Below are 22,768 nucleotides of genomic sequence, written 5' to 3'. Positions count from 1 at the left end.
GGGTTTTGTTTTGAATAGTGCCTTTTCACCTCACCATTTTATTTACTTTATTTAACTGTCTGATTGTATGGGTCCTTGTTTATTTACTTGCCGGTCCATTTTATGTTCTTTATGTTTTGTTTTGTTTATGTGGCTCAATTTCACAGATCAGTTCCTTGAGAGTAGACGGGGAAAATATTTATGTCAGACATAGCAATTTAATGTTGGAGGTTTGTATGTAATACAAAAAGTACTCTCCATTCTGATGGGCTGCCAGGCTGCATGGGATGGGAGGTCACCTGCAGGCTGTTATAGACACACTGCATGAAGTGCATGGGGAAAACTGGCTTGCAAATGCTGCATGTTACCATTCTAGTCTCTGAGTTTAAACAAAAAACAAACAAATGCAAAATACCCACAGCCAACCCTCAGCTTGAGCACTGTATGTAAATTTGTGTATTTTTGCGAAATGTTTTCAAGGTGGCAACTGGGAATAATAGCCCTGCTTAGATAGAGCAGATACATGGATGCAATTCATAATTCTAAACGGATTTTTGTACATGGCACCTCAATGTTTGCATATTCTGTTGAGTAGAGTTTCCAGCTTTTGCCAGTTTAATCAACCTTCCTCAAATACATTAGCTGAATAAATAGAGTAAATAAGGGACAAGCAGTAGAAGTATAGAAAACTAATTCTGGTTCTGACACTGGTTTTAGGAACACTGAGAAATTATGCAAGTATCAGATATTCAAAGGGAATGTTCAGATAGCTTCTGAAATATATGCTTTATTTTTTCCTTTTCAAATGGAAGTAAATTTTGCTTCTTGAAGGTTGGTTTTCATTGCAGATGAGCAACAGAAAAGAGCTTTGAACAATATGTTCATGTGTAGTGCATTGTCACTGAAGTAGAGACTTTTAAGAATTTTCATATAGATTGCTAATCTCCATTATTTTATCAGAGACTCTCTGTAGTTATTATCAGTATCATTTAACTTATGGTTAATAACTTAAGCTAATAACTGAAAATGTTTTTAAAAATCCTACTTCTGTCTTTATTTTATTCATCCAGATGGGGCTATAAATAATTCCCTTTGTCACAAAAATGTGTTTTTTTAAAAAAATCATTTGTTTTGTTCAGTAATAAGGAGATGTGTGAATCACAGTAACCCAACTAATGTTTTATGGCTTTTTGCAGCTTTTGATCACTATTGAAACTTTGCTTGCATATAACTTACTGAAGCACTGAAAGTGTGCATTGCATAACTGTGCTTTGATCAAGTCCAAGAAATGTGCCTTGTGTCAAGCCAAGACAGGTCTTAAAATAATGACGGGATTGTTATGAGCTTCAGTTGTATAATAGAATGCCTTTGGCATAAGATTTTACTTCACTCAGGAAATACAAACTTTAGGGGGACATATTTAATGTCTCATTTGTTGGTCCAGGATGAAATGTGGTCCTGTGACAATACAAACCTACTGAGTTGCCAGAAGGGGAAAGGTTCAAATGTTCAAAATGCATGTAGGCTTATCCACAAGGTTAGGAAATAGATGTGCAGCACTAAACCCTTACTGGGGCTGAACATGCAAGTGAAAAGAAATTAAAAGCTAATGAGTTTGGGATATGGGTTTTTCATGACTTAGTGTGAAGTATCTTTGCATGGAAATGACTGACAATAACAATCCTGATCTAAATTAAATGGTAGTTTTCAGAACATTCTGCTGAAAAATATTTAAAATCCTTGTAAAAATTCCAGATTCTTTACCTACATAATTATTTTTGATTACATTCTTTTGACAAAACTTCCTTAATAATTATGTCTGCGTTGATAATATTTCATTTCACTCTTCAGTCTTTTAGTTCTTTACTAAAATTGGATCCAAGGCTTAAACTTGAATATAACTATATAATACTACTGAAAAAATGTTCTTGTGTTAGAGTGAGCATAAGCAACATGAGCTTTTCTTGAGACCTGGAATGCTGGAAGGAGGATAAATTGTGAATGCAGGGTGAAATCTGCTTTTCCCACCAAATCACAGCTTTTGTATTTACAAGACAATGAATTCCCAAGAAAGCTGTATATTTTTGTCTGGTTACTAGAGCAGTTATATTTTGGCATAGCTCCTGAACCTACAGCTCTGCCCTGTAGCTGGTACCAAGTGAAAGAATACCTTGTAGTTACTTGATCCAAGGTGCGGCAGTTTGGCCTCAATGGTCATCACAAAATCTAATTTGGTATTCACGCTGTGGTGTCCCCTTTGGCACTGGCCTATGGAGGTGCAATTTAGATTATTTTTTTGGTACTAGCATGCCCAAAAAATATTCCTACTTGTCTGTCTGCTGTCAGACTCTTAAAAGTAGAATTGGCAGGTAACAGGTTTTAAGTCTTTAAATCTGATTCTTCCAGTAAGTTTAAGCCTGCATGAGAGAGGACAATGATTTGTCCCTCTGAAGGTAAGCAGGTGTTAGCTGCTTGTATGTTTGGCCTTATAGTATTGTGTTCACAGGTGTAGGTATTTTTCATGGAGCTTTTAATATCAAAAAAGATGTATTTTTATGCTCCTTGGGTCAAACTGTTCTTTCTTACAGCCTTCAGTTCTTTCTTACTATCTTCAGTTATGTTAGCTGTGCAGTATCCTGAAACATTTGCTTCTGTGCTTACAAATTTTAGGTGAAAGCAAACAGCTCCTGGAAATTACTGTTTCAAAGGGTTATTAGTGTCATGTTTTGGGTGAAAGTAGTTCTTTGCTTGGTAACCATGTAGAACATTATTTTTCTTTTCTTTAAAATATTGAAGAAACAAAAACAAAACCAAAAAATATTGGTCTCTTACAGCCTTAAATATTTTTAATTTGAGGCACTACAAGGGAGGTCACCATTTCAGACGCAAGGCACTTTTCTTGATTTGGTTGCTTCTATTTCTTTTTTTTTTTTTTTTCTTTTTTTTCAGTTAAGTTTGCTTTTGTTGTCGTGTTTTGTCCTACTTTGTTTTATGTTGCGGGTTGCTAGGACCTGGATAAGACCCAGGACGACTTACTGAAACACCAGGCTAGCATTAGTGAGCTCAAGCGCAATTTCATGGAATCCACACCCGAACCACGCCCAAATGAGTGGGAAAAGCGGCGTATCACACCTCTGTCCCTACAGACACAAGGGGTATGTCACTGCACACACCTGTCTGCATGCCTTTCCATACAACCCTCCTGTCATACAGCAAATGCAGTTTGGCCTTCAGGTTAACATGTTATTTGTCTGATATAATATTTGTTTATACTAAGTATGCATGAACTTTTTTCACCATTACTGTTGGACCTGACTTTAGTTAGTGGGCGGAATTTTATTCTTCTACATGAGCAATTGAACTAGAAGAAAACGGAAGTGATGGCAGCATTTTCCTGTATGTTAAGGATGTCTTAAATTTCACTCTGATTTATACAGATCAATAGACATAATTTTTCAGTGACAGTAGAACTTTTCCTGCCTTTTCTGTATCTTTATCTCTTCATAGACAGTTTGTGCATAATGCACACATAGTCTGTGTTTTGTTTCAGAAGAACTTTATGTGATCAGTTAATTTACAGTGTTGACCTCAGCACACATTTAATGTAGTTGTTAAAATTTACCTATCTTAATCTTTCTGTGAAATTAATTTATCTACTTCTCTTTACCTGTCCTATCTGCTTGACCCTTAAAACAGCAATGTGGAATACAGTTTTGTACAAATATCACCCTCAATTCCTGTAGCAAGAAACCTACCCAAAGCTGTTGTGAAACTTTTAGTTCTATTGGGTTATCAGCTGTTTCTTTCATACAGTAGATGAGTAAATCAGTCTTTTAAAGCAATGGGTTTATTGTGTTGTTGTCCTTGTCTATCACCATGGTTCTTACCCTTCCTTTCTTAAGTGTAATGTTATCCTATCCCTTAAATTCTCCAGCTTTTTTTTAGTCCACAGAAAGGTGAGCTTTGAATTAAGCAGGCCTGATGCTACAAATTTTTTTTTATAATAGGACATTATTTCAATAAGATCTGTAAGTGATATGAACTGTGAGTATGTGCATATAGAGAACACAAGTAACTATGCATCACTTCTTTATTTTGTTAATTTGTGGTTACTGTCAAGAAATTCCTCAAATTTCTGAGTAATACCTTAATATTTGTACGTATAGTGGTATATGCTCTGATACAAATCGTCATATTCTCAAATATTCATGACATAGTGATTAATTTAATAACTATAAATATATTTTTGGTGGAAAGCGACATTTATGTAAGAAGTGTAACTTAATTTTTACTACATTTTACTACAGACGATTTGGTTTTATGTTTGCTGTATAGTGTTTGTCTGTCTCATTGCTTGTTGATTTACACTGGTTTTATAAAATGAAAACCAAATAGAAAAAAGGAGACCACATTTTCCAAGTGAAAACACTGCCTGGGAAGGAGAAACAATGGATTGCAATGCCATGGATTGCTGGAGCAAAACCAGAGGAAACCGATAAGGTGGCTGCCCTGAAACATGCTGCTTTTATGCTGTATCTGCTGTGGGCTAGCTTGGAGGCTTGGGCACTTCTTTCTTTTTCTTTTTCTTTTTCTTTTTTTTTTTTTTTTTTTTTTTTTTTCTTTTTTCCTTGATGGAATTAACTTTTTAAAGCCAATTCTGAAAAGAGAATGTTGAGTTGTAAACCAGGATCTCTGTGTTTATATGTGTATAGATACACATATATGAATGCCAGCAACGTTTTGCTTAAACATCAAACTAGCCATGAAGTTCTGAATGGCCACTGAAAAGAAACCCAGTTTTTCACTGGAAAATTACTGTATTTGATGTGACTAGAATGACAGCAAGACATGTATTTTCATTCTATATGGAAATAATTGCTTGCAATTATTTGACACTTCACACAAGAACTTTTCCTTTGTATGTTCACTATGTAATCATAATTCAAATCAGTAATGATGTGTAAGTAGCTTCATTTCAAAAGCAACCTCTTCTGAATACCTCTGCACTTCTGTACCTCTCTTTTCATTAAGGAAAAGAGGGAGGTTTTGTCCCTGGTAACATCTATGCAATGAAAAGCACTCTAACCAGTGGGACTAGTAGAAATGTGATAGTGATGATGAGTAGCAATTGTGATGTTGCTTTTTTGCATCACTTTTGGTCTATTAGGTTAATATAAAGCTGGCAGTCCTATTTCATTAACATACATAAATATGATGTTTGGGGAACTGTATTTCCATCCTGAATTATTTGTTGATGGATGCCTGTTAACCCTTGCTTTTAGGATAGCTAAATAATAGATGAGAATAAAGCAGGGATACCACTGCTGATATTCTTTTTCTTCTTTTGCTTCAGCAAAAATGCTTACAAATAATTTTATGTGTCCTAAAAATGTTATTTTGGGTACATCTCTTTTGTGTCACCATACTTCTAGATCCACCATACTCTTGCAAGTGCACAGCATCTGTGACTTAATTAAACAAAAACTGACACATTGATATATATGTTGCAAATAGGGGAAATATTTCTATTTTATGGATATCCACAGTATTTTTTTTTAAATCCATCCCCCATAGCTTGTAAACAGTATTTCTTGTTAGAGTATATGACCATGTGCCAGAAGAATTTGCCAGGAATTTAAACACAGGCTGATAAAAAATTGATGAATTCTGTCTATACATTTAATCCTTTTTGCTAAATGCTCCAGGGAACAGGAGTTACATTATCAAATTGATTGTGTGACTGGGGTTTTCATTTTAAAAGACTGGAAGATCCAAAAATTTGAAGGTGGGAAAATACTAAAAGATGGGTGGTATGTGCCCATCTTTAATTATGTGTACAAGGAGGAGCAGGGATAGAGAGAGATGCACACAGTCTGACCACCTACCACATAAAGATTTTGGTTTTCCCCTGCTTTTTTTTTTTTTTTTTTTTTTTTTAATTTTTTTTTTTTTTTTTTTTAAACTGCTTTGAGTGTTCAGAAAGCAGGGTATCAGAATACTATGAAAGGAGGATCATGAACATTTTTGTCTTTTGATGTAATCTGTTAATAGATGAATGTTTCTTGAATGGAGTAAACTAGGGAAATAGAGTAGGGATAAGGAACACATTGCCCTAATGGATATTCAATGTTGCATGAAGGCAGATTTAGTAACTTGGGTTCCTGTTAACTCTTCTTTAGCAACCATTGAAATAAACTCTGAATTTTAGTGTAGGGGAAAAAAGCCCCAACAAGTTAGGGGTTCTTTTTCTTTTCCCTTCTCTGTTCTCCTGCATGCCATCCGCGTTGTAGCGTGTGTACAGTAGCACGGTGTAACCTCTGTCAGTTCATACCTCAGTCCACATCTCACGGTGAGTCCCCAGGGCTGCAGCTGTGTGCTGGCACCTTGGCACTCTGCCGTGGCTCTCTGTAGTGCCCTTCGGGAAGGCTGGAACCTGTCTCATGAGATGTTGTCAACATGTGTCTTATGTCCATGTTATGTATTTGTACATTGTTGGCTTTTTACATTAACCACTTCTAACTTCTTACTAGAGCTTGTGGGATGAAATCTGGAATAAAGTATTGTAGCCTTTCGAGAGGCTTATACCCAGGTCGACTTTCAAAGTTTGCTTAACCATACAGATTTATACCCCTATAGAAAATAAACCAGATTACTAATATAACGTATGCTTTAAAGCACTGTCACCTTTCATGTATGTTTGAAAAATACAAGTTTTCCCACTAAAATGGGAAAGCAGATTTTTAATCTACATGAATTTGCTTATGATATTTAAGTATTTTAAAAATATATATATAACGTTTATTGTAAAGAAGTAAGAACTATTTTAACATTTCAGCGTCTGACAGCCCTAGAGCTCTGATCCAGCTGGGCTTTAGAAGGTGTCAAAAATGGATTTTAAAAGGGGAAAAAAAAATCCCAGTAGTAAATACGGAGTGTAGCAGCTAAGTAAAGTGTGCTGTTTGGGCAGTCCGTGTGAATGTCGATGTGTAAATGTCGCTGTTGTGCATGGTGGAGGCGCAGCCCCAGCGCAGGCTGTGCTCTGTCCCCCTGTCCGCGCTCCCCTGCCGAGCCAAGCCTTTGTCGCGTCTCTCTCTCGCCAAACCTCTCCCCCTGTAGGTGGCTGCCCGCCGCTGTCTAATTCTTTCCTTTCCCTTTTCTGACCCGTCTAGAGCCTGGAAGAGGAGATAACCTCCATTTTGTTTAGTAAGGAGCGCTTCGGCGCCGGCACCAGCGGGCCCTTCGCCGCCGCCAGCCCGGGGCCAGCAGAGGGCGCTGCGGGGGAGCAGACGGGCGCCGCCGCCGCCGCGCCGGGGCCCCAGGTGCTGCTCGGGCGCGGGGCCGCCGCGACAGGGACAGCCGCAGGGATGTAGGGATACAGGATATAGGGATACAGGGACGGGTCCGGGCTGCTCCCCGGACCGCGTCCCGGCCTGCCTCAGAGCTTAACTCTGCCAGCAACAGGCAGGAATCGGTGCTGAGCTAAGCTTACGCTCCGTAGGAACTGCGCTAGGTGAACAGCAATAAAAGCTAGGATTAAGTCACAGATGGTGTGTTGATTTTTGTGTTCTTTTCATTTGAGCTCTTAATTTTGCTGCGGACTGTTCGCTAAAAGTATGTTCGATTAAAAACTAACACCCTAATACATCATTTACTGCGGGCTTTCAGATAGCCATCATTGTTTTGTTATGGAACAAATACTGCTATAGCTGCTTTAATATCATCCTTTTGGCTCCAAACTGAATTCTTACAGGATCTTCTTGGAAATCATGCATTGCTATTCTGACAACATACTACCCTAAGCAGTCTTCCTCTCATTATCTATTAAAAAGACCAAAGACAAACAACTAATGAAACCCTGCAATAAGGCCTTTTTTACTATTTTTAAAATTATGGCAAACTAGTAGTAGAGCATTAATTTTTCTGTTTACTTTTGTTTAATGTTATTTATTCTTAATTCCAGATATAACTGAGAGAAGTAACTGCCTCGGTAGCATCACTGGCTAGTACATTCATGCTTTTTATTTTCAGGCTTTCATAATTCCATTCTTACACCAATAATAATTTCCATAATTCTTACCTACTTTTGATGGTATATTTTGATGAAGTGTAAGGCAACTAGCATCTTGCAGTGAATATGTAGCATCTCTCTAGTCATGTGTATACATTCTTAAAAGCTTGCTTGGAGGATGTCACACTGTTAAAAAGGGTTATGCATTGATTTTTGTCCTCTGATTGCTTTTTGTTTCACAGAGACATGCTTCCAGAGCAGAAGGGCCTTGTACTGGAGTCAGCGATGCTGATAAGGTTCTGCAGATTTTTTTCCATGGCTAAATTTGGCTCTAACTCTTCCAATCCATCTTCATTCTTTCCTTCCTTCTTTTTTCAGTTAACCATCACAGCCATCTTTTGTCTTCCATATGACATGAACCAGCTATCAGCTAATTTTATTTCCATCATTTTAATTTATTCATATACTCTACTTTTGTTTATCCTCATCCATGTTTTTTGTGCAGAGTTCACATGAGACTCTGGACATAGTGGAGGAGAAGAAGCAGGCAGAGTTTGGGATAGAAGAAACACTAGTCATAGACGAAACCAACAAAGGGAAAATGCAAGTTGCCACTGATGCTGGGGAGACATGTAAGGTGGAGCACGTGTCAAAAAAGGACTCTTCATCATTGCCATCAGATAGTAGCAGCAGCAGCAGTAGTAGTGAGAGTGAGGATGAAGAGGTGGGAGAATACCTGCCACATCATAGGGCAATTGAGGAAGTCATCAGGGAAGAACAGGAAGAAGAGGAAGACACGAAAAGGAAAGAACGTGAAGAGAATATGCAGCATGTGGAAGCCATACCAGAAGGCAGTAAACTAAATGTACCAGTTGAGCACACACAAGTTCCAGCTGAAGATTTGGTCCAGGAAAATAGAGTTACTGTAGCTACAGAAGAGAAGAATTTGTCAGAGCAAATTAAGCAAGATTTAGGTGAAGAAAAAGAGGAGGAACAGCTGAAACTCAATGGAGATGTGTCTCATGTTGACATTGATGTTGCACCACAATTAATTTGTTGTTCTGAGGTAAATGGTAGAACAGTATGACGACTAGATTAAGCAGAGATATTTCTTGGGGTGAAAATATACCTGCCTTTCTTCTTCTCCTATTCCTCCACATCTTCTGGCATCCAGCAAGATTCAGATCATTTGGAAGGGGAAACCACTGATGAGCAGTGAAATTCTGTCTCCTTCAGTTTTGGTTTCTGACTTTTTGCTAGAGCTGAGTGAAAATCACCAGTAAAGGCAAACCTTCCGAAGACTGAGATCTCTCTTTTTTTTTTTTTTTTTTTAATCTCCTCCGTATTTTATATGCACATACATAATGTGTATTTATTATTTACATGTTTCCAGTGTTTTAAGTCTTGTCTCGTCTATTTGTCAAGTGTTTTTGACAAGTTCATGACATGTAATTGTGATTGGAAAACTATTGCAAATTGAAATTAGAAAGCACCTGTCAAAATTTTTTGTTCCTTTTTTCCCCGTACTCACTCGCTCCTTTTCTTGCCCTTTTTCTTCTTCTTCAAGAAAACATTACAGATTTTTAGGCTAGAGTATGTATGGCTAGAAATTGCCTAGGTGCACTGCGCTGTTAAGTGTTGAGGCTCATATCACAATGTTTCCATGAAGTCATCTAGTGCAGTAGATACTTAGGAAGCATGCATGGGTTCCTGTCACAATCAGTTATTTTGAGCCAAATAAGGTTGAAGAGTCCATTACTAGGCAAATGATAAAGAAGCAGAAAGGGAAAAATTGAAAGGCAGGCATGTATGTCTTGTAAATTTTGTCATGATCTTCTGCTGAGTTTTTCACCAGTTGAGTGGGGTTTTTGCAGTTCTCTACCTGCTTGTTCTTGTAATGGTGGCTTTTTTTTTTCTTCACTTTTTAATTGAAACAACTCACATTCTTTCTTTTGTTGTCTCCTGCATACACAGCTGTTCTGATTAATGATGTGAAAGAATTAGTTTATTAGACTTTTAAAATTTGCAAGTACCCACACTTCCTAAAAGCATAGATAGTTTGGAGAAAGGGGAAGAAGAGCAGCTGTGTGTGCAAGCATGAAAGAGTGTTTGGGTTTTTTCCTTGGGATTTTACCCTATGTGTATTCAAAATCAATATAAGATAGCAGCTGATGCATCTAGAAAAATATCAAAAGGCTTTAGTTCTTAAATCTAATGAAAATCTGTTCCAATAAGATTAGTAATGAGTTCACTAGCTTACAGACCCCAGGTTAATTGCTTTGTTTGTGATATTGCAGAGAACACCACTAAACTACAATTTACTCTAAATTGTTGAAGTAGCTATTTAGAATCTTAGTCAGAAGAATTCATTGACTTACAGAAAATTTAGACTACTTAAAATCCAGTTTTCAAAAGCTTTTCCTGATTGCAGACCGAGGAGTGATAGATATTTTCCCAGATTAGTTCTAATACAAAGATCTGTCTGATCTAGCTGTCAATTTCTTTATGCAAACTAAGATTTTTATTTTTTTCGTAGTGATGCTTTTACACATTTTCAATACATGTGTTGTAACTTTGTTTTAGCAATTGCTCTTTGGTATGTACTGAAACACTGAACTTTGACAAGATTATTAGATTAAATTTTCCTACAATGTTACAGATATCCTAGAGGGCTGATGTGTTAAACTTCATTTTATTTTGCTTATTTATTGCATGCTTTTTGTATGGGAAGTCAGTCAAATATTTATCTTACTGTTATGCTTTTCTTGAGCTTTTGGTTGTGTTTTCTTGCTCCACTTCACCAAACTTCTTCTGTCTTTTGAACTGATTGTTTATTTCTTGCATCACAGCCTCCAGTAGTGAAAACAGAGATGGTAACCATTTCAGATGCCACACAGAGAACTGAAATCTCCACTAAAGAAATTCCAATTGTTCAAACAGAAACTAAAACTATCACGTATGAATCTTCGCAGGTACGGTGACCGGTTTGTTTGCAATTTTTTTAAATTCCATTATGTAGATCAAAATACATAATGTCCAAAAATGCTTTTCAAAAGCATGTACTTTTTTGCTAGCAGATAAGGTTACACTTTGGCTATGAATTAGGTGAGTGAAATGTTACAAAACAGTGTTACTTAAGAAATTCTAATTTTCTTTTTCTATATAAAGACTTAGTTGCTGCCTGCAAAAGTATAACTCACTCTAATCCATTTTTGGAAAATTGATTAAAATATCTCATTGCTCCTGAAAGGAACCCATAACTGTGACCATGACTTCTCCACAGGAATGGGCCATAATAATTACCTTACCTGGCTCTGTAAACTTGGATGGCTCCTATTTAGATTTCAGTTCTAGTTGAATTAAAGAATGTGATTAGCAAGAAAACTAGCCTTTTCTCCTGTGAAAACAAAATTTTTAAAATGTCAATATACAATATTTTTTTTTCAATTTCTTTTTTTTCTTACAGCTTGATGGCAATGCTGTTGGTGATACTGGCGTGCTGGTGAGTGCACAGACAATTACATCAGAGTCCATTTCTACTACCACAACTACACACATCACAAAGGTAAAATATATTTCATGTCTTTCTCAATGAAAAAGACACCAGACTCTCAAAACACAATTTTACATTGTTTCTTGTATATCTGCTAATTTATTGAGGAAAACTAATTTGAAATTTAGGGGATTCATTCCAGGCATGCGTGAGAATTAAATCTTTATGTACAGATTTTGAAAAAAGAAGTTCTAATGAGTAAGCAGGAATATCTGGGAATAGGACATGGAAAGAGGGAAAAATATGATTCATGGTTTTTCAGTAATTCATATAGGTCTTATTTCAGTAGTTGACAAAAGGGAAGGGAAGGGAAAGGTCAGTGTTAACAGGACATCACGTCATCTGTTTCATGGAAAATATGGAACATATAATGTTCCATGCTGGAGAGTGTTAGAACTACCAAAGCATGATGATGATTATTGTTATTGCTAATTTATGCAAATATTTGTCAAATTTGCCTAAACAACACAGTTTTGAACTCCTCTTTGAACTCTTAGCATATTTTTCTAAGAAAATTATAGAAAGCATTGTTTAGGGTAAAGAAAAATGGAAGAGGGAAGAAAAGTCTGAATGGAGGATTCCTGCCCCCCCCCCCCCCAAGATACAGAAGTTCTACAACATGACAGAATTGAACAATAGTTCACTACTCACTGGATATATTTTCTAAAGATTGAAAATCATATGCATAAAATGAGGGTGTAAGAATCATGTTGGAAAGTGAGTCACATGACATAAAGTAAGCTTAGAATTAAAAAGGATATGTTAAAAATGCATTTGTTACAAAGACTAGTCAACAGATCCTTTTCAGACTCCAGCTTCTTTTTGGACTTATTAAACCACCACCATTTTAGGAAAAAAATCTTTATTCAGTGAATTGAACCACAGTTTTGCCAGGAAGTGTACATTTTCTTGTCAAGTTCACATAGTCTTGCTTCTTGGAAGGAACAATTAAAGAAAATGGTTTCAGTCTTGTCTTCTATTGAAAAATTACTGGAATTAGCATGATGCAGCAGATCCTTATCTTTTTTGAATTGATGATAAACAGTCAGTAACAAGATTGTTTGTTTGAATTTTCTAAGCTGATTTTTTATTTTACATTTCAAGCTGTTCATAAAGGATCCTTCCAAAATAGTTTTAATATTCTAATGGTGTTCTTAACAGAGTCATCTTGGCTCTTTCCTAGTATGGTCAATGTATCTTAAGTGGTAGTTTATTCTTTTCTCATACACAGGCTGATTTAAAGGGCAAATAATGTTATTTCTGTGAGAATTTTTTATAAGCTAAAGTGTTCTAATCATTAGAATAAGAAGTGAAGTAAAAAAGCACAAAACTATGCAGCAGTGTGAAATATGCTGAAAATATCCAATGAAGGTCCTTGAATGACAGAACTGAAAACCAGATCATCTTTGCATTTAATGGCATGGGATTATGACTGTGGAGAGGCCTGTGACAGATGGGTTGAAATAAAAGAAAAGTCTCCTGGAATTTCCATGTTGCCAGATTTATATGGTGGAAGAAGCTGGAATTACAATTTTCCAAACATGGGCTCTAGTAACTGGACTAATGCTCTATTGATTGATTTTTATCAAGTTTAGCAATTGCTAGAGGGTAACCAACTACATTGCTGAAAAAGGAGAGGATGATTTGTCACCGAACACATTTACTGCTAGTTGCAACTCAGACACAGGAATCTCTTTGCTTCAGTGCAACAGAAGGTTGTGCTTTGTGGAAATATGGAATAATTACAGGGATGTTTTTCTGGTTTTGTTTTTCTGACATCTGTAGATGGTAAAAGGTGGAGTATCAGAAACAAGAATTGAGAAGCGCATTGTCATTACTGGAGATGCAGATATTGACCATGATGAGGTGGGTATACAAACTTAACACTTAAAATGTGTTTTGTAGTCTGGTGAGATCTAGATGATGTTTCAGAAATCTGAAGTAAGAGAAAGGTAGAGAAATTGAATAAAACAAGATAGAAAGACCCTGAGACTGTTAATTGTGGCATAGTTATTAAGCAGTTGTGTTTTGCTATTTAAAAAGCCTTTTGAATAAATGTGAAAGAAAAACAGAAATTGTAAGTTTTCATCATAGAACATGTGAATGGATTTTTGCTATTTTTAGAGGGATTACTCTTTTTGGAAGAGACACAGTTTGTTTAGTGCAGCTTTTGTACTGGGAAGAAAAATATTACTGAAATAATCTTATTTTGATATACTGATCTGGATAGATGGGAGTCTCTACTGCATTGTTTCAGCAGCATCTGAATGCAACAGTTATTTGAGTGAAAGCTTTGAAATGCATTAGAATACATTAACTGCTTGAATTTAAAAATTAGGTTTTGGCCAGTATTTGTAGAATTATGTGTAACAAAAATAGTTGTTGATCTGCTATAATTGTATGTGCCTTTTATCTCCATCAGTACTAAGGCAATATTTTACAATGTCTTAGAAATGAAGGTTAAAATCACTTCTATGTGCCCAATTAATAAGGCTGAATTTGAGCACTATACAGGAAAATAATTGGGGAAAGTCAATTATCTAATCTTTGTAGTGATGATTGCACAGGGTTTTTTTTAATCAAAGAAAGCATAGTAACAAAGGCAATCAACAGTCATAGGTTAATACAAACGGAAAAGCCTGTCCTGCAGTGAATACATTTCTAACTTCATGAAGGCTTCACTAATCAGCATAACAAGCTTCAGTTTAACTTATGACTTGTAATATATTGAGAGTTTTCAAGGAATTTATTTTCACATTTTGATTTGTATCCAGAAAGTGTCTTTTGACAAGTTTAATCTCGTCTTGAAACTTGCAATTAAATCACAGGGCTGCTTCAGCATCAGGCGTGGATGGCTCTTGTTTGCCTTGAACACATTCAGTGCACTTCAAATGTTAGGAAGGTCACAAAATAGCTTTACTATACCAGACAATTCTTAAAGCCCTTTCTTAATTTGGGATAAGTAAATAATGAAGTAAGAAATTAAATTATAGAAAAGAAGGTACAAAATACAGTTTTAATCACTGAAGTTTAAAACAGCAGTGAGCAGCTTTTAAGAGATTTAAGAAATATCTACCACTTTTTCTTAAGTGAATGTGGAGCTTCTTAAATACCCAAACTACATGCTGGATATTTTTTATTTTGTGTATTAGCTCCCTATATCACTAAAATAGTTTCTAGTAGGAAAACAATATTTCAGTTGGAGTTTCAGAAAACAAATGTTTGTATTACCTGTTGCAATTTACCAGTTAGAGTCTTAGGGTTTTTTCATTGTTTATGGTTTGATTGTTAACAAAAAGCAAGCGTCAGTATTGTACCAATGCACATCATGTGTCCTGTACATTTTCTCTTCATAGGATTTCAAATTCAATGTCACATAGTTAGGGTGATTAATGCTGGTGTTTTCAATCTCTCTTCATAGTTAATCTCTCTTCATTTCTTCTCTCACTTAATACCTGTAGCTAGCTCAGGAAATAGTCACTTATCTAAATTAAGATAAACCTTTTTGTTGCATTATATTTTTCTTGCTCCTTCTAGTATTTTAGGGGTTTTTTTAATTGCATTTGGTACTAAGGTGAGCAGATGAACTATTACCTCTCAATACCTTCCTGTGTCTCCTGGCTTTTTGTTATGTTAGGTTCCATCAGCAATACTGCTGAAATAAGATGTCTGCTAAGATGTAGGCAAGAAAGAGAAGGTCCCAGGTGCTATTTCACCTGTGATGATTCAGAGAGTGCTCTTATGTGGTTGACTATGATGCAGAATAAAATAATACATTTCAGTTGGAAGGGACCTATGATGGTCATCTGATCCTACTGGGTATATTGGTACATCTCTTAAGAAGATAGCATTTCTTAAAAGGAGGAGAGATTATAAGCAACTGAATTATACTTGCATTTATACTTCCCTGAATTAAGCTAGAGGAATTTCTCTTAAATGAGTACAAGGAGAAAAATGGGATTTTGTGCTGAGAAATTTGTTATGATCTTATTCCAGAGTTTCAATATCACACAATATCATACATTCCAAAGTATCTTTCTGTTTTGTTCAGGAAACTGAAGGGCACTCTTGTTTTTCTGTACTATCTTAAGGCATTATTTGTTAGATCTTGTGCCAAAGTTCAAAAAGTTCTGAGATATAGAAATATTTCTTTCTCCTAAGATGAGCTAGAAAGTTGTCTTACAACTTTATGGTTATTAGTTACTTCCTGGAAATCTTGGTGTATTTTTAACATGGTGGGGGGTTTTTGTTTGTTTGTTTTGGTTTTTTTTCTTCTATTTGTGTTTTGGGAGTTGGTTTGGTTTGGGGCGTGGTTGTGTTTTTTTACCTTTGATCTCAAGTTCAGGAATTTACAGTTCTGAAAAATTATAACCATATTTTCAAAATATATTCTCCTGTTCTCTGGCCCCATATGAATGCCCTTCTGGTTTTGTTAAGTTCCATATTTCAAATACATTTGCAGGCCCTGGCACAGGCAATCAAAGAAGCCAAAGAACAGCACCCTGACATGTCTGTGACGAGAGTGGTGGTGCACAAAGAAACTGAACTTGCTGAGGAGGATGAAGACTAAAATCAAAAATGCCCTCAAGCAAATATTTCAGGTAAGCTTATGTGTATAATTAACATAGGCAAATGTGGCATCAGTTTTTTTTGCATTCATGTCTTTTCAGCTGAAAAATATGGGGCATCTTTAAGATAGGCATTACAAGAAGGCTGAATTGAATCAGATGCTAACTGAAGAGTGTAAGTGTAAGAATTTTTATCTTAGATCTAATCTGACATTAATTTCATTTGCACATGTTCCTATGTACATCTCCCAGTTTTGTCACAGTACTCTCACGGCATTTTCTACAATGTTTGGTCAAGTTGTTATAGTTTATATTGAAGTGTGTTTGGGTAGTTTCTGCAAAATATGAAGGATGTGTCACACTTTTCTGTTTACCTGCACAATTAGGGTTCTTGCCCAGCATCTTGCTTGTTTAGTGGGAAGACTGTGTAGTTTCCAGTAGTGAAAGGACACACTTAGATGTTTGAGTTTAGTCAGCTAATCCTTAATCTTAAACATACTGAAATTTTTGGCCTTTAATCATTTTCCCAGGCAAGAAGGTAAATGTATTAGAAGCTCAAGTTTTAAAGCCTTTTATCAGTTGAAAAAGCTATTCGAAGTCATGTTCGTTTATTAGGCCCTCCTTTCTAGTTTGAGATTAAAAAAAGAAAGAAAAAAACACAATACAGTTCTTCTTCATGTATTCAACAGAAAGATCAGGATGAACACTGAATAAATCTGCTCTTGCAGTCATTATAGGCTGATGTCTTAAAGCTCAGTAACCATTTGGGGGTGCAAAGCTTCGGATTTCCTGTGCTTGTCATGCTGTTGGTATGAGACTGAAGCTTCAAGTTTTTTCAAACTTGATGGTTATGCTAATAATAGATTCAGATTCAAGAAAAAGGTTTTGTTAATGTTTAAATGGTTATATCAATAAGAGAGGTTTATAAATAAGTGAAATTTAAAAACCAGTGGTTTAAGCCTTCATTATGAGACCTCTGATTTTTTGCTGACTAGCCTCTGTATTTAGTTAGAAGACCAGTGGTGTTATTGGAACATCTCAAGAAGGAAAATTGTTTTAGTACAACTTCAGGCTTTTAACATGCACTTTGATCAATGTTGATGTAGGGGGAGACAAGGTAAAAGAAATACATTTTATATGTTTTAAAGAAATGAGAGTAGTCATGATTCTTATTTCCCCAGTTCAATATTTCCTACAAGGTGGTTGTGGTCTGTGGACAAGAGACTTCTATGTCCTGTGCAGGCAGGCATTCCCTTAGTATTGAAGAAAATTCTTTACCCAAGGAAACTACCTATTATAAATTTCAACCTGCAGCTTTAGAAGATTTGAACATAGCCATGAAGTGCCAGGAATATATGAAAAATGAGACACTGACTTGATTCCAAATCTGGTGTAAGTTACTAGAGAGGAGGGTATTTTTCATAATCCTGATGATTTGTCATGTTAAAAAGATCCATTTTATTGCTGTGCCTGCATTTCCTAAAAGCTGAAGATTTAACTGTTTAGTATCAGTTCTGGGATCCAGAAGAGAAAAGATTCAGCTATCAGTTGAGAGGATATAAAGTGCATCTGTTGAATGCTGTTCCCTGGAGCATGACCATTAGCAAGGAATTGGACTCTTCCTGAGCTAGTCTGATCAGAGATGTGTATTTGCAGCTGAAAGACATAGACTAAAGCCTTAGTTTATTTAATCTACCTACAAGTGTCTCCTTTCTTAACATCTGGATGGGAGTGGGGATGCCTGTGTGTGGCTGAGGAAGGGGAGAGCTAATATCCATTGCCAGCTGTTGACATGGATATGGTCAGTTAAGAGACTGCTCATGGTGGAGTATTGGGGCAGGAGTTTTTCTCATCTGCTGGCAGGATTGTTGGGTCTCATCACTGTACACATAACTCTCCTGAGAGTTTGTCCTGTATTCGTGCAATGTGCAGTACTGCATAGAGCAGCAATGTTGAATTGGAGAATTCTGTGAGAATATAAAGATGACAGTAGGATGCCTGCCCACTGTCTGCAGGCAGGAAGTTTATCCATCTTCTCTGTCAGAGTGGTTCCAATTGCCCTTCCTGACCTCCTACAGATGGGCTAGAGCTACAATGTTTGTTTTGGTCATGTGTGTCTGGACAGTATTTTCTGGTTAGTTTTCTTCTGAGCTTCTCAGCATGTAAATTTACATAATCTTTCAGTACGCACAACAGTAAAACTAAGTTTGGGCTGCCTCTAGAAAATTTCTTCAGAATTAATCAGATTATTGTCTGTTTGAAAAAGAAATTAGTATTTCTTGTTCATAAATGTACCAGGAGAAAACGTGGATCACGTTTGGAAGTGCTAGATGAGCGCTCACCTGGATATTCATGTTGTACTGTTAATACATTGAAGAATTATTTTCTTATTAGATAATGCTAGAAACCAAAAGTAACAATGGAAGTGGAGTTGCTTGTGAGGGACAACTGGGGAAAAGCACCAGAAATAAGAAACACTGCACAAATATCTCTTTTTTCACTGTACCTTTATTTCAGCATTCAGTTGGGTTTGTTTTGTGGCTTTGTTGCTTAGTGCCACTTAAAATGAGTATAACATATGCTCCAGCTTTGGTTTGAAAGCACAGGAGAGGACAGGAACTGTACTGAGCTGTGAGATAGGGGGGTGTTGATGAGTCCCCACATGACATAAATGTTCTAGAAGGCTTGGAAAAATCCAAATCACTTTCGTGAGAGCTGTTTACAGTAAGAAGAATGCCTGGGCTTTTCGTGATTTCACTGGTCCCTTGGTACACAGCAACATTAAACATGCACACTCAAACCACCCCTTGCATATTTTCAGCACTTCCATCACAGGATCTAAGGTAGAAAGATACACTGAGACAGCAGAACAGATGGTTTGGATTTGCAGGGTTTTACTATTCGGTGTGCTACCATCACATTTTGCTTTCATTATTAATCAGTGTGAATTTAAAGGTCTTGGGAGTAGAGGATTGCCTCTACTCTTATATGTGTGTGGAATGTGCCAGTTTCTTCACGCTACCTTAATCCAGAGTAAGTGTTCAACATGATATATCCCACAGAAGTAATTACATCTTTTTAGAGTACACTGGGTCATGGGAGGAAAAAATTAACTTGGCAGGTTTGCACCACGTTTCTACATTAGTGGCCAGCTGCAAAGTTGATTCTGTTCCTTCATGAGCTACTTAACTATGTAAAAATTTTTTTCAGGATAAAAAGCATTCAAAGAATTCCTTCCATTGTCTGAGGGGGGTCTTTTTTGTTTTTTTGAGAAACATGTACATTGTGGAATCGTTGTTTGCAAAGGACTGGAATGTGTCAGATGTTCTTGTCTGAGTTTGCTAATTGCTTTACAAGTTCCTGGTCTTCAATGCTTGTGAGAGAATAAAAGAGGGCATTTCTCCATACTACTTTTGTGTCAGACCTGGAGACTTGTTTGACTGATGATGCCTTTCAGTTAAACTTTAGGGGAAAAACTTTAGTCATCTAAACAAAAGAAAACCACCTGAAATGCCTTGAGTATCTGTCAAGAGCCTTTTGCTCTCCTGTGCTAAGGCAGTGGAGTTGTGCAATTAATTTTGCATAGTTGTTTCTGAGGTGATGAAAGCTCTGATGACTACAGCAGTATTTGTGTTTTGTAGATTTGTTTTCTCTAACAAAAGATACTTCATTGTGATTCTGAAGAGTTTCTGAATTGAATAAATACCTTCATTTTTAATTTATACTCTAGGTTGTGGACAAAAATTTTGGTAAACTGTGCAAGCAGCTGCAATTAAAATAACATGAGAATATTGGGGAGGTGAAAATTCTGTAAAGCAAGATGAGTACTTGGAGAAAGTGTCCTACTGTTTGCCTAATGACTGAAGGGAATTTTAGTCAATGCAACATTTTATTAATGAAATAACCGTCCTCGAAAAAAAACCAAAGGACCCTGTGTAGAGAAAGTTACTTTCTGACTCTGATGTGACATTCACATGGTATCTGTTACAAATGCTTATGTAACCTTCATCATTTTTTCTTCCAGAAATAAGTGTCGCTGACCACGAAGAACTGTAGTCATTCCAAGTCATCATGACTCCACTGAATCCACCAGGCCTAGCAACGATGACCAGATGTTCACGACTTAAATGCCAATACCAAACTCCATTTTAACATCTTTGGTCTATATTCCCTTACAGTTTTTCTTGTTTATTTTTATAACCACTTCTTAACAATGTTAGAGTTTGTTTTTTTTAAAAATGAAGTTCTAGAGGATATGATCTTCTTTTGCACAACTACTTGTATTTTTGAAACTCATTCTTAATTATATGAAAGTGAACAAAAGTCTGGAAATCATTGTTCACTGGAGCAGGGAGTAATTGTGCAGGAAGGAGGATCTTTACTAATTTAGATATAGATTTTTCAGATATTTCAAGTGAAATCTCTTACTGGAGTAATTTACAGAATTTTTTTCAGATTATTCAGGTAAATATATGATATCACATAAAGAAGTTTTTTATAAAAATAAAACATTTGCTAAAATTTGAAAAATATATTTCTTTGGATAAATTTTATACTGGTATCTCTGTAACTCTTTCTTTTCCAAGGTTCTCATCTCTGCGGAGCAGAGATGGTGTGGCAGTCTGTAGAGGAGAAGGAGTTGCAGACAGATTTCTTCTGACTGAGCACTGTGTTCTTTTTGCACTTTGGTGCCAATGCTCAACTTTTTGCAGACTTTTTGCTGTCTGCAGCATTCCAGCTAAGGAAAGAAGGAAGAACAAAATATCTTTCTCTTTTTCCAACAAGAGATGATCTAGGCAGCTTAAAACCGTAGTGCTTTTTTTTTCTTACTGTGTCCCAATTTCAATACTTCATTATTTGGATACATGTGTAGAATGCTCGCTTGCTATTAAACCTCACTGTGTCTCCATGTTAGAACTGACATTTCTGTTACAGAGAAGGTATATGTTTCACATGCTTCCTTTAATGGTTAAAGCAGGTTTTTAGGCTGAATAAAAGGTGTAAGTTGGACTCCACTCATAAAGTAATAAGAGAGCACCATCAGTTGGGACTGCCATGGCAAAAACCTGTTAATTATATTGGGATTTATTTTTAATTTGTTCTTGCAGGGGGGGTTGTTTGTTTGGTTTGTTTTTGTTTTGGTTTTTTTTTGCTGTTGACTCTGTGTATAGTTAAAATGCCAAATTAGATATATAGTAGCTTGAAGTTGTATTAAGTGATATTTTGCTTTCTGTAATTCTGTTATAAAATAAAGTTGTTTATTCTCTGTATTACTTTTGGCACTCAGACATAAGCTTGGAGGATATTTGAAGTGAGCAGATTACATCTGAGAACTGTAATTCTGGAGGTCACAGAACCTTAAACAGGAATTAGTGCAAGTGGTCTGCAGAGCTGCCAGAAGGGTGGCACAATTGTATTTTTTAAACATCTTCCAGCAAACATCCTGATTTCTGTACTTTAGAGAAGAAATCTTCAGCTGCCAAAACAAAGGAAATTCGAACATCACAGCAGAAGTTGAAATGCCCCTCAGTCTGCAAGTGGTTCTACTGAGTTCACTGAGATAGTATCTACTGTGGTTTTCAGATAACAAAACAAATCATGAAACTTCTCACTACATTCCTCTTCACTTGTGAGCAATGTATTTTTGGTGCTATTCTCAGTTTAGACGGCTGCCATCTGTCAGCACGCGTCTGTAACAGAAGTTCTCGTTAGCTTTGGCTCTGCATAGTTTGGGTAACATATGACAACAGTAACAGAGATGTTAATTTCTATACATTCTCAACTGCATCCACATTACCTGGAGAATTAGCAGATAACAGTCTTACCTGCTTTCCTTCAAAACCAGAACTATTCTGCTTCTCAAAAAGGGGGAGAGAGCCCCCTGAAAACAGCACTGCCACAACATTGCGTGAGTAGGGAGGTTGTCAAAGAAGTGGCAAGTTTGGGATATGTGAATGTAGGTCAAAATGGACACACATGCATTTAGAAGGATGTCTTAGTGGATTTTTCCTATGAAAGTATAAGAAAAAGCTATATTAAAATCTTCAAGGTATTTTTGATATGATGTTGATATGATGTAGTTGCAGATCTCATTTGATGGGAGGAAAGCATATTACTTGATTGATTTTTGGATTGGTCTGATCAGTTAGACACTAGATCTATTGGTTTAATTGCAATTGTATTTAATTCTTAAAACTGCAAATATAATATTCTTTAAACAATATTCTTTTCACTGGGATATGTCTTTCTTCAAATACTAATAGAACCTTTTGTCAGTGAAAAATAATAGTATTTTTAGGTCAGCATAGCTTGTGCATTAGCTGTCACTTGCATTCATTAAATATGTGCTAAATAAACAGCCATTGTCATGCAGAAAAACATGATCCCTAAGTGTCATCAGTACTAAAAATAGTCAAGGTTTACAGATTCAGGTTGTATGTTATTATTCAAATATTCTGGAATATTGTGTAATTCTGAAATCTCATTGTTATATTTTTATATATGATATATCTACAGCAAAAACTACAACATACAAAAAAAGAAATTGTTCCCAAGGCACTTCAAAAGTCAGCTTTATAATACATGGGCAATTTCAAATACAATTACAGTGATTAATTCTGCTTAAATACTTAGAAAAATGAGTCATATGGGTCTTACAAA

General features: G+C 36.1%; 1 protein-coding gene across 16 annotated transcripts in view; it reads left to right on the top strand.

Annotated features, from left to right (window-relative positions):
* The window catches only part of EPB41L2 (erythrocyte membrane protein band 4.1 like 2), a 107,908-nt gene extending 85,577 nt beyond the window's left edge, over nucleotides 1–22,331 (top strand). For 2 of the 16 annotated variants that reach the window (XM_056486314.1, XM_056486315.1), the window contains exons 14-24: nucleotides 147–209; nucleotides 2,988–3,134; nucleotides 4,375–4,479; nucleotides 7,149–7,298; nucleotides 8,230–8,283; nucleotides 8,493–9,053; nucleotides 10,837–10,959; nucleotides 11,454–11,552; nucleotides 13,326–13,406; nucleotides 16,003–16,141; nucleotides 20,133–22,331. In XM_056486314.1, coding sequence (XP_056342289.1) covers nucleotides 147–209; nucleotides 2,988–3,134; nucleotides 4,375–4,479; nucleotides 7,149–7,298; nucleotides 8,230–8,283; nucleotides 8,493–9,053; nucleotides 10,837–10,959; nucleotides 11,454–11,552; nucleotides 13,326–13,406; nucleotides 16,003–16,110 — 1,491 coding nt within the window. In that variant the 3' untranslated portion in view covers nucleotides 16,111–16,141; nucleotides 20,133–22,331. The remainder of the gene's footprint in view (nucleotides 1–146; nucleotides 210–2,987; nucleotides 3,135–4,374; nucleotides 4,480–7,148; nucleotides 7,299–8,229; nucleotides 8,284–8,492; nucleotides 9,054–10,836; nucleotides 10,960–11,453; nucleotides 11,553–13,325; nucleotides 13,407–16,002; nucleotides 16,142–20,132) is intronic. The other 14 variants (XM_056486317.1, XM_056486316.1, XM_056486324.1 and 11 more) reach the window with 9 other exon arrangements.
* Nucleotides 22,332–22,768: the final 437 nt, after the last annotated feature.

Source organism: Oenanthe melanoleuca, chromosome 3 (assembly GCF_029582105.1).
Source record: "Oenanthe melanoleuca isolate GR-GAL-2019-014 chromosome 3, OMel1.0, whole genome shotgun sequence".
Lineage (NCBI taxonomy): Eukaryota > Metazoa > Chordata > Aves > Passeriformes > Muscicapidae > Oenanthe > Oenanthe melanoleuca.
This window is presented reverse-complemented; position numbering and strand designations above follow the sequence as displayed.